Source organism: Electrona antarctica (genome assembly GCF_951216825.1).
Source record: "Electrona antarctica genome assembly, chromosome: 17".
In the NCBI taxonomy this organism is placed as follows: Eukaryota; Metazoa; Chordata; class Actinopteri; order Myctophiformes; family Myctophidae; genus Electrona; species Electrona antarctica.
In genome coordinates this window covers 6,221,175-6,236,141 of record NC_136798.1, presented here as the reverse complement: position 1 = coordinate 6,236,141, position 14,967 = coordinate 6,221,175, and the positions used below count along the sequence as shown (strand labels likewise).

At 41.8% G+C, this 14,967-nt stretch overlaps 2 protein-coding genes across 2 annotated transcripts in view; both read right to left on the bottom strand.

The window, feature by feature from the left end:
• LOC306940585 (adhesion G-protein coupled receptor F1-like) overlaps positions 1-14,967 on the bottom strand; it is a gene marked incomplete at its 5' end in the record, with an annotated part of 277,235 nt that overhangs the window by 120,968 nt on the left and 141,300 nt on the right. The gene's annotated exons all lie outside the window — the stretch shown is intronic.
• Positions 6,516-12,866, bottom strand: LOC306941527 (sterile alpha motif domain-containing protein 3-like). The gene is made up of 7 exons (XM_079527048.1): positions 12,790-12,866; positions 12,590-12,677; positions 11,968-12,129; positions 11,488-11,694; positions 10,861-11,026; positions 10,540-10,619; positions 6,516-9,752 (listed from the first exon to the last, which is right to left on the bottom strand). The coding sequence occupies exons 1-7, from the start codon at positions 12,801-12,803 to the stop codon at positions 9,444-9,446; spliced, it is 1,026 nt and encodes a 341-aa protein (XP_079383174.1). The 5' UTR covers positions 12,804-12,866; the 3' UTR covers positions 6,516-9,443.

Here is a 14,967-nt window from a genome sequence, read left to right as displayed (position 1 = left end):
AATCTCAAAATTAACAAAGAGAAATGGAGCAACGTATTTCTTCCTTCCTCCCTTTACTCAATTGTGCATTCCATATCTATGACCTATAACACATCAAAATCAGAATTACGGTGCCTTTGGTGAACATCTTCTCACCTGTTCTCAGATCCAAAGCTGAACTTGGTTGACTGTGACAACCTCTGTCCACAGCTACAACAGTGACAGAGTAGTTTTCACCACAGTCTAGATCAGTGAAAGAGCAGGAGTTTGCATTGCCTGAGTCACAGGTGTAGCTGTCTCCATCATGTGTTGTTGCTGTTGCTATGTACATGTACATGTCTGCTCCTTTGTCAGGGGACCAGGACACTGTGCTAACTCCGCATAGTGTAGAAACAGAAACATTACTAGGCGGGCAGGGACCTGGAGACACAAGAGGTTAGAAGTGGAGAAAAATGAAAGTTTATTCTCTTTCATGTTTCCTTGAACTGAACCCAAAGTATGGGGATAATATTTGAATAAGTCTAATAGTACATCGATTTTAGATTTTAGGACTTGTTCCTGCTCTGTACCTGCAATGAACTGATAAGGAATGCTGGGACTCCCAGCACATGAGTCAGCATATGGTGTCACTGTGATGGTGAAGTTCTGGCCACAGTGCATGTTGGGTATCTGACAGCTGGTACTATTGGTGTTGCAGTCATGTATTTGTCCATCCAGGCCCTCCGCTGTCACATTGTAAGCTGTGGCACTGGAGCTTCCTACCCAGGTCACATGGGTTGAGTTGGGACACACCAGACTGGCAGTAACATTATATGGAGCACACGGGGCTGGGAAGAGAAAGAAAAAGATTAAGAAAGTTCATCAGAATCATCTTTTTAGACATCACAGATTTACAAGAAGTATGTGTGTGTGCGTGCGTGCGTGCGTGCGTGCGTGTGTGCGTGCAATGTTCTCCATCTCATACCTGAGCTGAATGTCAAGGCCAGACTCGGGTCACTGGAGCAGTTGCCATTGATAGCCTTAACGTCTACAGTGTAGGTGGTGCCACACATGATGCTTGTAAGAGTACAATGGCGTTCAGAGGACAGGCAGGTGGCATTGTCTCGACTACTTGAGGCAGAAACATAGTAATGTAATGATCCCTTGTGGCCAGACCAGGACACAACAGCACTGTTGCTGATACATTCAGGAGCTACAGAGATGTTGGTAGGAACACATGGCACTACAAAGAGAAGACAATTCCAAAGTTAAGCATGCTTTTGATTAAAGCAATAATGTGATGAGCAAAGAAGAAAAAATCTAACTGGGCTTCAAGATATAATGAAACAAAATGTAAATTAACATGATTTGAATCTCAAAGTTAATAAAGAGAAATGGAGCAACGTATTTCTTCCTTCCTCCCTTTACTCAATTGTGCATTCCATATCTATGACCTATAACATATCAAAATCAGAATTACGGTGCCATTGGTGAACATCTTCTCACCTGTTCTCAGATCCAAAGCTGAACTTGGTTGACTGTGACAACCTCTGTCCACAGCTACAACAGTGACAGAGTAGTTTTCACCACAGTCTAGATCAGTGAAAGAGCAGGAGTTTGCATTGCCTGAGTCACAGGTGTAGATGTCTCCATCATGTGTTGTTGCTGTTGCTATGTACATGTCTGCTCCTGTGTCAGGGGACCAGGACACTGTGCTAACTCCGCATAGTGTAGAAACAGAAACATTACTAGGCGGGCAGGGACCTGGAGACACAAGAGGTAAGAAGTGGAGAAGAATAAAAGTGTATTCTCTTTCATGTTTCCTTGAACTGAACCCAAAGTATGGGGAGAATATTTGAATAAGTCTAATAGTACATCGATTTTAGATTTTAGGACTTGTTCCTGCTCTGTACCTGCAATGAACTGATAAGGAATGCTGGGACTCCCAGCACATGAGTCAGCATATGGTGTCACTGTGATGGTGAAGTTCTGGCCACAGTGCATGTTGGGTATCTGACAGCTGGTACTATTGGTGTTGCAGTCATGTTTTTGTCCATCCAGGCCCTCCGCTGTCACATTGTAAGCTGTGGCACTGGAGCTTCCTACCCAGGTCACATGGGTTGAGTTGGGACACACCAGACTGGCAGTAACATTATATGGAGCACACGGGGCTGGGAAGAGAACGAAAAAGAGTAAGAAAGTTCATCAGAATCATCTTTTTAGACATCACAGATTTACAAGAAGTATGTGTGTGTGCGTGCGTGCGTGCGTGCGTGCGTGCGTGCGTGCGTGCGTGTGTGTGCGTGCAATGTTCTCCATCTCATACCTGAGCTGAATGTCAAGGCCAGACTCGGGTCACTGGAGCAGTTGCCATTGATAGCCTTAACGTCTACAGTGTAGGTGGTGCCACACATGATGCTTGTAAGAGTACAATGGCGTTCAGAGGACAGGCAGGTGGCATTGTCTCGACTACTTGAGGCAGAAACATAGTACTGTAATGATCCCTTGTGGCCAGACCAGGACACAACAGCACTGTTGCTGATACATTCAGGAGCTACAGAGATGTTGGTAGGAACACATGGCACTACAAAGAGAAGACAATTCAAAAGTTAAGCATGCTTTTGATTAAAGCAATAATGTGATGAGCAAAGAAGACAAAATCTAACTGGGCTTCAAGATATAATGAAACAAAATGTAAATGAACATGATTTGAATCTCAAAATTAATAAAGAGAAATGGAGCAACATATTTCTTCCTTCCTCCCTTTACTCAATTGTGCATTCCATATCTAAGACCTATAACACATCAAAATCAGAATTACGGTGCCTTTGGTGAACATCTTCTCACCTGTTCTCAGATCCAAAGCTGAACTTGGTTGACTGTGACAACCTCTGTCCACAGCTACAACAGTGACAGAGTAGTTTTCACCACAGTCTAGATCAGTGAAAGAGCAGGAGTTTGCATTGCCTGAGTCACAGGTGTAGATGTCTCCATCATGTGTTGTTGCTGTTGCTATGTACATGTCTGCTCCTGTGTCAGGGGACCAGGACACTGTGCTAACTCCGCATAGTGTAGAAAGAGAAACATTACTAGGCGGGCAGGGACCTGGAGACACAAGAGGTAAGAAGTGGAGAAAAATACAAGTTTATTCTCTTTCATGTTTCCTTGAACTGAACCCAAAGTATGGGGAGAATATTTGAATAAGTCTAATAGTACATCGATTTTAGATTTTAGATTTTAGGACTTGTTCCTGCTCTGTACCTGCAATGAACTGATAAGGAATGCTGGGACTCCCAGCACATGAGTCAGCATATGGTGTCACTGTGATGGTGAAGTTCTGGCCACAGTGCATGTTGGGTATCTGACAGCTGGTACTATTGGTGTTGCAGTCATGTATTTGTCCATCCAGGCCCTCCGCTGTCACATTGTAAGCTGTGGCACTGGAGCTTCCTACCCAGGTCACATGGGTTGAGTTGGGACACACCAGACTGGCAGTAACATGATATGGAGCACACGGGGCTGGGAAGAGAAAGAAAAAGAGTAAGAAAGTTCATCAGAATCATCTTTTTAGACATCACAGATTTACAAGAAGTATGTGTGTGTGCGTGCGTGTGTGCGTGTGTGTGTGCGTGCAATGTTCTCCATCTCATACCTGAGCTGAATGTCAAGGCCAGACTCGGGTCACTGGAGCAGTTGCCATTGATAGCCTTAACGTCTACAGTGTAGGTGGTGCCACACATGATGCTTGTAAGAGTACAATGGCGTTCAGAGGACAGGCAGGTGGCATTGTCTCGACTACTTGAGGCAGAAACATAGTACTGTAATGATCCCTTGTGGCCAGACCAGGACACAACAGCACTGTTGCTGATACATTCAGGAGCTATAGAGATGTTGGTAGGAACACATGGCACTACAAAGAGAAGACAATTCCAAAGTTAAGCATGCTTTTGATTAAAGCAATAATGTGATGAGCAAAGAAGAAAAAATCTAACTGGGCTTCAAGATATAATGAAACAAAATGTAAATTAACATGATTTGAATCTCAAAATTAATAAAGAGAAATGGAGCAACGTATTTCTTCCTTCCTCCCTTTACTCAATATTGTGCATTCCATATCTATGACCTATAACACATCAAAATCAGAATTACGGTTTCTTTGGTGAACATCTTCTCACCTGTTCTCAGATCCAAAGCTGAACTTGGTTGACTGTGACAACCTCTGTCCACAGCTACAACAGTGACAGAGTAGTTTTCACCACAGTCTAGATCAGTGAAAGAGCAGGAGTTTTCATTTCCTGAGTCACAGGTGTAGATGTCTCCATCATGTGTTGTTGCTGTTGCTATGTACATGTCTGCTCCTGTGTCAGGGGACCAGGACACTGTGCTAACTCCGCATAGTGTAGAAACAGAAACATTACTAGGCGGGCAGGGACCTGGAGACATGAGAGGTACACACAGAGAAATAACAGGGTTGGTTCTGTACCCCAAAAGGTACAAAGGGCTTGTCACCCCCGGAGTACCCTAGTAGAGTACAGAAATGTACCTTTGGTATTGGTACATTGGTGTACCCTTCTTGGTTGTACCTCTAAATAACATTCCTGTACCCCTAGTGACAACTTTGTACCTATCACTAAAAGAACATATCTGTACCCCTATAGTGACAACATTGTACCTCAAAAAGAACATTTATGTACCCCTATATGGACAACATTGTACCTCTAAAACAACATTTATGTACCCCTATAGTGACAACATTGTACCTCTAAAATAACATTTCTGTACCCCTTTAGTGACAACATTGTACCTCTAAAAGAACATTTATGTACCCCTATAGTGACAACATTGTACCTCTAAAATAACATTTCTGTACCCCTTTAGTGACAACATTGTACCTCTAAAAGAACATTTATGTACCCCTATACAGACAACATTGTACCTCTAAAAGAACATTTATGTACCCCTATACAGACAACATTGTACCTCTAAAAGAATATTTCTGTACCCCTATAGTGACGACATTGTACCTCTAAAATAATATTTCTGTACCCCTATAGTGACAACATTGTACCTCTAAAATAACATTTCTGTACCCCTATAGTGACAACATTGTACCTCTAAAATAGCAATTCTGTACCCCTACTGGCAACAATGTACCTTTATGTACAAATACAAAATGGATTCAGAAACATGAACAACATTCAATAACTTTTTATTTGTCCCAAAGTGCAAGTCAATAACTTATGGTTGTGCAACAACCTAGTGCAAAATGGTACTCAATACCTTGAGGTAGGTGCAACATGTACTTGAGGACAACATTAAGTGCAAACATGAATGAATTAGTACAATTCCCACAGCGCTTATGGGCGACTCACACGGTCGCAACAGATTGATGCATGCTTGTTGTATGAGATGTATAGCTGATGCAAGCTCGCAATGCATTTCCAATGGGAGTCACATGGTTTGACACAACATTTGTGTTGTATGAGGTGGAGGGGGGCAGTCGAAACACAGCCGAAAGCCATACAACAGCTTGTAGTCCAAAATGTTGTATCAAACCATGTGACCTCCATTGGAAATGCATTGGGGCGGCCAGGACACTTACATCTTGCTTACATCTTGCATGCATCAATGTTGTATGCTAGATCGAAAGGTGTGAGTGAGGCCTTACACAACACAAGATCAACAGTCTTGCATTGCTGAAACGCTGGGGGAAATTGTACTAAATTCTGTGACATCTGGCTATTCTGCACACGAACAACCTAGTGCACTTGTGAATAATACTCTTAAAGGACCACTTCACCACTTTTCAACTTCTCTTCCTATAATTGGTCCTAACTAATGTTCATGATAAAATACCACAATTTTTCCCTACTCAGTCTGTGTCTCATAGGAAGGCTGTGGGCAGTTCAGAAACCCGTCCACCAGTGACATCATCGATGGTGAATCCAAGCTAATAGAAACGGCAGGCTTTCTTTTCCTGAAAAGTTGCAATTCACGATAATAAAAATCTTGTTTAAAAACAAATCTGCCTAATGATGATGTCACTGGTGGACGGGTGTCCGAACTGCCCAAAGCCCTCCTATGAGACACAGACTGAGTAGGAAAAATGGTGGTGTTTTATCATGAACATTAGTGAGGACCAATTATAGGAAGAGAAGTTGAAAAGTGGTGAAGTGGTCCTTTAAGGTTCTGTGCAACATGTACTCGAGTACAACATTTAGTGCACACATGTAAAACTATATAAAAAAATAAAATACAACATGAATGAGTACAATTCCCCCAGCACTTATACAACACAAGACTGATGCATCGAGCCTGTTGAGCCGTTCATTAACAGTCTTGCATTGCTGAAACGCTGGGGGAAATTGTACTCAATTCTGTGATATCTGGCTATTCTGCACACAAACAACCTAGTGCAAAATACTCAGAGCACTTGTGAATAATACTCTTAAGGTTCTGTGCAACATGTACTTGAGTACAACATTTAGTGAACACATGTAAAACTATATAAAACAAATAAAATACATACAACATGAATAAGTACAATTCCCCCAGCACTTATACAACACAAGACTGATGCATCGAGCCTGTTGAGCTGTTCATTAACAGTCTTGCATTGCTGAAACGCTGGGGGAAATTGTACTCAATTCTGTGACATCTGGCTATTCTTCACACAAACAACCTAGTGCAAAATACTCAGAGCACTTGTGAATAATACTCTTAAGGTTTTGTGCAACATGTACTTGAGTACAACATGAATGAGTACAATTCCCCCAGCAATTATAAAACACAAGACTGACGCATCGAGCCTGTTCAGCTGTTCATTAACAGTCTTGCATTGCTGAAACGCTGGGGGAAATTGTACTCAATTCCGTGACAACATCCAGCTAGTCTACAAATTCCTTTCAAAAGATCTATACAAAATGTTTCAAAGCAACATACAAATTATCGTCCACTGAATATGTGTCAAGCGATGTGTGGTCCAATTCGTCTCCAGGTTTGAGCAACATCCAGTCACTGTCTACTTTTACATGATAGGCATGAAAATGTGAGTCAAAGGACAATGGAAGCAACATTTTACTGCCAAGCACCCACATGGTATCAATGTTAAGAATGTATTTGATCTGTACAAATACAGGAATTCTTTCAACATGTAAAAGGTCTAATGTCAGTACATCTCCAACTGCATACTTGATGTTGTCTAAAGTTACTGCAGAGACACGTTGACTGACTTTGTCCTCCAATTCTGTAGCTCTGAAGTTAAACTTATCATTTGTTTTTAGAGCAGTCTGAAGAGTAATGGGTAGAGACAAAAATGGTGTGCTGACACTTTTACCAGGCACCTTTTCAAAATCCCCCAACATGTTGGCAGCTGAAAATTCCCAACATTGCTTGAACTGGTGACGATTGCTTAGTGTCATAGCTATGTTTACAAAGTTTCGAGTGTTCTTAGCCAGGTTCTTAAAATATTGATGTTTTCCTTCAAATCTCATACACCAAAGAGAACGGAGGGGACCATACATTAACATAAGTCTTGGATAATGTATAAGAAAATGACATTTAGGTGTTAGAACATTTCCAAATTCCGCTTTCATCTCAGAAAGGAATTCATGAATAAGTAACGGCAGACATGCTAGGTCATCTTTCCGCACCTTAGCTGCCATGACAACATCTGCAATACTTCGCAATAATAAAAACACATGCCAGTAACTGCTGCCAGGAGGAACACGGTGCCCCATTAGAAAAGGCAATAATCTGAAAAGACACCATTTTTGAGTAGCAGATCCTACAATGCCTGAAGTTTGGAGTCGTTCAGACAAAGGCACAGGCTTATTAGCCTTGTCATTCTGACCTATACTGATTTTTTTAAGCTCTTCATTTAGCTCAGTTATACTGATATGCTTTTTTCTCTGCGCCTCGCAAATAACATGCTTCATTGTCAGTGGAACAACTCCCTCCAACATATCATGCATGATGTCTGGGGGCAAAGACTTGGTCACATCAAAATAACCTAGTGAATCAAAATAACTATTGCCTTTTACACCATACACAGCTACATTGTTCTTGTTCTGCTGGACACACTGGAGATGATATTTGTGGACTTCAGTGTTTCTCAGAACAAAATCATCTTCTTGGAATGTGTCATTGATTTCTGCATGAGTTGCCATACAGTTACGACAAATTCTACCCGAGCTAAAACACATTCTGAAGCCACCAATCATATGAGCAGAGAGATTGTCAGCTGAAAAGGTTGCTAAAGCAGCATAAACTGTGTGCTCTGTTCCACGGACACTTACAATAAAGCCTTCAGTTGAAAGCTGTTTTAGGTCATCTAGCATTCGTTCTAAGATGGCATTCCAATATTTGGTCAGGGTTGAATATTGAACTAACATGGCTAAGTGAATGTGGCCGAGTTGAGATCGATACTTTCCACTCACATTTCCAATAGTGTAGTAAAATCCACATAGTTTATGCTTCCCTCTCTTGGCACCAAGAGGATTGACTACTTCATATTCATCTTCATACAGATGGATTCTTAAAGCATCAGGATGCTCTCTAAAAACAGAATGCTCCTTAAAATAAAGACCATCTCTATAATCTGTCAGAAGCTCTTCATCTATGACCTGGTTATTTTCAGATAGTATTTGATCCCAGACATCATCATGAGCACAGTACTTCTTTAAAACTTCAGCAATGGGAACATAGGAAAATGATCCAACTTTTTGGCCAGAAGAGCCTCTCAATGTGTAGTGTACAGGTTGTATATAGTTCAACTTAGATTTACAGTGTTCTTGAATCATGTGTGGAGAACGGACTGCTTCATAAGCGTTATCAAAGAAATTTGATGAGTGGAAAACCTGTTGAAGTTCGGGGCAATTTGAAATATCAAAACCACCTTTTTCCAGATGATAAGAAATAAATGAATCATAATTATCTTTGAAAAAACTAAATAGAAATTTGACATCATTTGTAATGTCTTGTTGGAGTGACACATTCAGAAGGTTTTTCTCTCTGCATTTAAGGACAAAGCCAAACAGATTATCTTTGAAATCCTCAAGTAGTTGATCTAAATTTGGCCTGGAATCAAATTCATCAGAAGCTATTGGTTCATTCTCCACACGTTGGTGTTCATCAGAAGCAATTAATTCATTCTCCACACGTTGGTGTTCATCAGAAGTACTTGGTTCATTCTCCACACTTGGGTGCTCTACTGCAGCCTCTGCATAGACATTATCAATAGGCCTAGATCTAAATCTTGATTTGTGTTTTCTGTACACATGTCGTCTATAAGAAGGGAATTTGGTAAATGTTGACTGACAGTCACCTAAACCACATGTGATACTAAAATTTGGTTGATGTGCATGAACAAGTCCAATATGTATAATTAACTTTGAGAGAGTAAAAACCTTTCTAGTGCATTTTGGGCACTGGTGCAGACAATGCATTGTGATCTAGTACAGACGGTTGTGATATAGTACAGACGGTTAATTATTTGCAGTGCACAGCGCGTTAATCACACGCAGTATGGTTGTTGGAATGGCCTTGTCTCCCTCTTCCTTGATATTGACGATGCGCAGCTGAAGGAAAGTCAGAGTTTTTTTCAGACCTGGTGGGTATGCAAGGTTGAAAACAAAATACATACAGAAGGCTGTTATGAAGGCTTCATCAAGGCTTCTGCACTGGCACACGTCCGCACCGTCAACTTTCACCACACACCGCACCCGTCCAGCGATGGCCATCTTCCAGTCCTGGTCCATGACTTGTATGGTTGGATTGGGCGTAGCAGCATCCCCCTACATAAAGCAAAACATGCAAAATGAATATTTTGTGTGTCAAAATTTGTTACATTAACCACTTTGCACCGAATCGTTCTTTTTTCTGGGGACATTTGCCAAAAATAATGGATCTACAAGCTCACGACTGACGCATTGTGAGCTTAGAAATTTGGTCAAGGGGAGGCAGACCAAATCAAATTTGTATTTAAGGTTCAAGTGGTTAAATGACTGAAAATAAACTTTAACATGAAGTCAACATATTATTAACAAAGCTAATGTGTAAACAAACACCACATCATATACACATTGGAGAGGGTCACTGCTAAGGGTTCCTTGGCTTGAAAAAAAGACCCCTAGTTTACATTTTGTAACTTCGTGGCATTTATATAGAAAGAACAGATTTGTCATTTATGTTAAACACAATACATCTGGGTGGGGAAAGTGAAAAGGCAGCGGTTGCCTCTCCCTCATTACCACCACTGAACAAGGCCCTTAATCCAAACCGCTCCAGTGGAGCTGCTCATTGGCTAGAAGGTCAGACTGTGGTTGTACCGGGCAGCTTCCAGCTATGAAAGTGTGTGACAAGAAGTACGGCTCCACAATTATATATTTTTTTGTAGTAGTAGGATCGGATGACCCATACAATTGACATGGGCTGCATACAGTGGAGGAGAGCAGTGGTTCCCAAATGCTGTGCCTAGAGGAGTACGCTGCTCACACAGGCTGTGTGGCTGCTCTAAACTGTTTACATGGTGATAGAACTGAAAAGCAGTGCAACACTGTGCAGGACAATCCAGATGCTCACCTCTCCCATCATGATGAAGACTTCAATTTTCTCTTTGAAGATGGACGGCAGTATGATCAGCCCGGCCCTGAAGTCGATTTCTGCAATGCAGTAAACATAGCAAGAGTCACCAATCACATCAAGTGGGGATGCACACCAACGGACAGACATGCGGAAACCACGGTCAGAAATGCGGTCGAACATGCACTGCGCCCATTCTTGTGGTTAGGTTAGGGTTTGAGGTAGGTTGTCGGTCTAATGAGTCGGACCAATAGTATGTCTAAACTAAAGCCTGTAGCCCTTCAAGTGTGCAACGTGGTTAATTAGAAAAGTGCTCACTACCTGGTAGATCTTCAGCCAAGGCATCCTGTCTTGCGGTGTTGAAGACTTCTGCGTGGGATTTTCCTGCACGTTTTAGAACTTCTGGCAAAATACCAGCGAAGCCCTCCCTGAAGCGATCACACAGACTGCTTGTGGCTGGATGGATTCGATCAACCTCATCAGAAAACTGTAGAAAACACAAGTATGATTCATATTCAGCATATGCCAACTATTATATACACTCAATCTCACAATATTTGAAATTACTACATAGATGGGTTTTCAACAGGGGGTCTGAGACCCCTAGGAGGTACTCATGAGTTACATGAGGTTGTTTTCATTTTGTTGCTATACCTCTGCACCCAATGTAAAGAGTAAAAGCACTATACAAGTTTGAGATATCATGTCATGGGGAAAATGTACAGAAAATAGCAAATCTACAAGCTCACATCACAATGCGTTGCTGCGATATGCTGTGAGTTTGTAGATCTATTTTTGGCAAAGAGGTTTGGTTTTGATTTAAAAAGGAATCAAAATGTTAAGATTTGCTAGCCATTGGGCTTGAAAACATATTTTTGTAACCAAATAAAGTTAATGACCCCTGATAGATTGATAATGCTGCAACATTCAGCTGTGCACTATACTTACTCCACCAGGAGCCCTTAGGAAGGGATATCTTTGGAGTAGATCCTCCACAGACATCCCATCCATGATTTCACGCCGTCTCCAGGAGAAGGTTCGCACCATGAGATCTTTCACAGTTGGGAGATCTGGATGCGTCTTCTGGTATTCACTATGAAGAACGGCAACATGGGCCTTCACAGAAGTGGCATCCTCTCCGACAACCAGTATTTCCTGTGGAAAAAGCATAGACAGATGTGGATGAGTTGTACAGTGTACCGCCTGCTCCCAAGTATGCAAAGCCATTTTGTTATCGTTGGATGAGATTTTGTTCACAATTCCATGCTGTATTTATGTGGTAACCATACAAGAAATAACAGGCAAATGTTGTGAAGACTTATTAGAAAATTAAAAGAGTCAATTTGGTTACCAACTCTCCATCATTTAGCTAGGGACAACCTGGAACACCCTCACCCTCAAAATATATAGATATGACAAATGACTTACAGATGTTTGATTAGCTGCTCGTCTATGCAGACTAGGTGTAGAGGGAGGTTGGGGCTTCTTTGCGTGGCCATACTTCTCTTTCATCTTTCGGACCTCGGTATTGCTGACCAGTGGGGCACGTTCATTTTTGCATTTTCTTTTTAGGGACGCATGCCAGGTTGTCTGGATAAAATGAAACACATTTGGCTATTAACCCCTTTTGGTGTTTTAAGCAATATGTTATACTTTAGCTATTGAAATATAGCAGATCTACAAGCTCATAGCTCTGTGCCGTGCTATGAACTTGTAGATCTGCCATTTTTGAAAAATCATGAAAATGTGGTGCAAATCTTTGAATATATTCTTTCATAGCGAAAGTTTTTACTCAAATCGTTGCTTCTGGGGGCGTCCCTGGGACAACATATTTTCAGATGGGGGTCCACGGCCAAATACAGATTATTCTGGGGATCCTCGACATGAAATATTGAGCACCACTGAGAACCATAGGTATTTCAGAAAACTGTCATGATTTAGAAGATTTTTTTAAAATTTCGATTTCAGGTCTAAATGGGTTAATAGTCGCATGTACATACACACACACACAGAAATCACTGAAGATTGAAGAGAATAAAACACAACTTACATAGCCATTCCCCTCTGCATCTCTAAGATGCGGGTATTTCACAACCACTGACTTGGCAACCTGAACGTACTCCGCTGGGGTTGGATACCTAGCCCAAAAGGCAAGAACAAATTCAAACTCTTGGTTTCTTAAAAGATCAGCTAACAATGTATGAATGCCAAGTACTAAAGTCATAGTAATGGTTAACAGTTGATACTTACATGTTGTGTGACATTAGTTGTTCATACAGCACACTGGTAATTTTGTGGCGTATTCTCGGCACTATGAGACGCGGGTCCCTGGCATCGAGCACCGTCTGAACATCATGGGGAAAGGTTGGACAGATGCCGATATGGTGTAGTCTCACACGGGCTGGTTCAACACTCCCACAGGCTGGTTCAGCACTGCAATGGAACAAGCAGATTTTCTTTTGTTAGTTTTATATTCTAGAGTGAATTTGTTCTGTGACGGTGTCTCCCAGTCTCTCCAGCTATTTTCAGGTTCTCTTTTTTTTGTAGGAGGGATATACAGTAGGCTGACAGGAAATGCGGAGAGAGATGGGGGGGGGGGGGGGGGGGGGGACATGCAGTAAAGGCCGCCAGGACCGGGGGTCGAACCTGCGGCACACTGCCAGACAGGTGCCTGGACCGCTGATTCACCCAATATGTTGGCATACCCATTTAACCCAGTCAGGACAGGAACCCCTTTTGGTGTCGTTATGTTATAAACTTTAGCTATTGAAAACAAGCTTGTAGATCTGCCATTTTTGAAAAATTGTGAAACTGTGGCACAAATCATTGAATTCAACTCAAATCTTTGCTTCTGGTGGGGTCCCTGGAACTACACATTTTCAGATGGGGGCCCGCAGCCAAATACAGATAATTCTGGGGGTCCTTGACATCAAAAGGGTTGAGCACCACTGACATGGAAACATAGGTTTTTCAGAAAACTGTTCAGCCTCAGATCTAAATGGGTTAAGCAGCATACAGTGACTGTGTAAGCACAACTATCTTATGGAGATGCACTTGCCTTGAAACCGTGGAAAGCTGAGATTGGGAGGCTTCTTCAGGCTCAATTGGCTGTAAACAAATCTCTGTCTCACCCTCCTTGTATTTTTCTACAAATTGTCTAAATTTAATTTGTTTTTGAATGATCCAGCGAAGAGGAAGCCGATCATTTGTTCAGTTAGTCCACAGTCCACCGTTTCTCCGTCCACTTCATTCTCTGAGGGAGGGACACACACACACACACACACACAATAGCTGATTTAATTAAATGCATCATATGACAAATTGTAAACATTGTATTTATTCACTTAATTAAAGCCATTTAAACACCGCCACACACTAACCGTTTCCCCACATAAGGACAAATTGTCCAGGTAGTTCAGCTAGACAGACCAGACAGCACTGACAGGTTTCAGAGGAAAGCCCTGGTTATTTAAAGACCTGGTGAAATGGAAAAATACGTTTTTCACATTTATCCCCGTCATAATAGGAGATGAAGAAAAAAAAAAGCAGATAAAGAATGCATGTTGCAAGTTGAAATATATTAACAAAGCTCCCAACAGTGACACAGACACACGCACTGTGTGTGGGGAGATTTTTTCCGATTACATTGTGAAATATATACAAGGCCTAGCGAGGTCCATTGTACAGATATTGCAGGTAATCATTTCTTAACATAATTGCAGTGAAAAGCTATGGTAACAGCCTAACAGGGTGCATCCATCTTTGTTTACCCCACATGAACGTGCAGAATGTAAGGGAAGCGATAGGGTTCACACACACCAGCGACCATATTTACAATATGAAAACTGTCGCCCACTTAGACAATGTAGGTTACACACGCTGGAATTAATCATGGAACCTGCAGGCATCATTAGGTGAGTAATTCATTGTATATGTGGTGGACGTTCGTGGTTGTGCTAATAATAAACGGACAGCTGCTGCTGCAGCAGCATGCTGCTGCTGCTGATACTGCTGCTTAACGACGACACTGTTTGTGAACTTGTAACTAGATGTACTAGTGTAGTTTTGCATCTGTTGCATCCTCCTGTGTGAAAGCAGCATAACGTTGTGGCAGGATACGAACGTCTGTAACTGTTCTTTGAACGCGTTCGGGTACAACACAATTTGTTGGCAACCGAATGCATTACTGTGGTGGTGAATGATTGCGTGGTGGCCCGCCAAACAATACGGACGAAAACCAGAATATCATGATACAACCCCGAAATAAAGACAGTGGAATGACGCTTTAAATATTATAAATGGACATGCTACTGCCGGTCTGCTCCCGCGCGCAAGGAAACAAACCACAGTAACAGAAAAACAGACGTTTTGGCGCGTATCCGCCATTTCAGTTTCCCCCCTCCTAAACATGAAAGTGATATTAATATG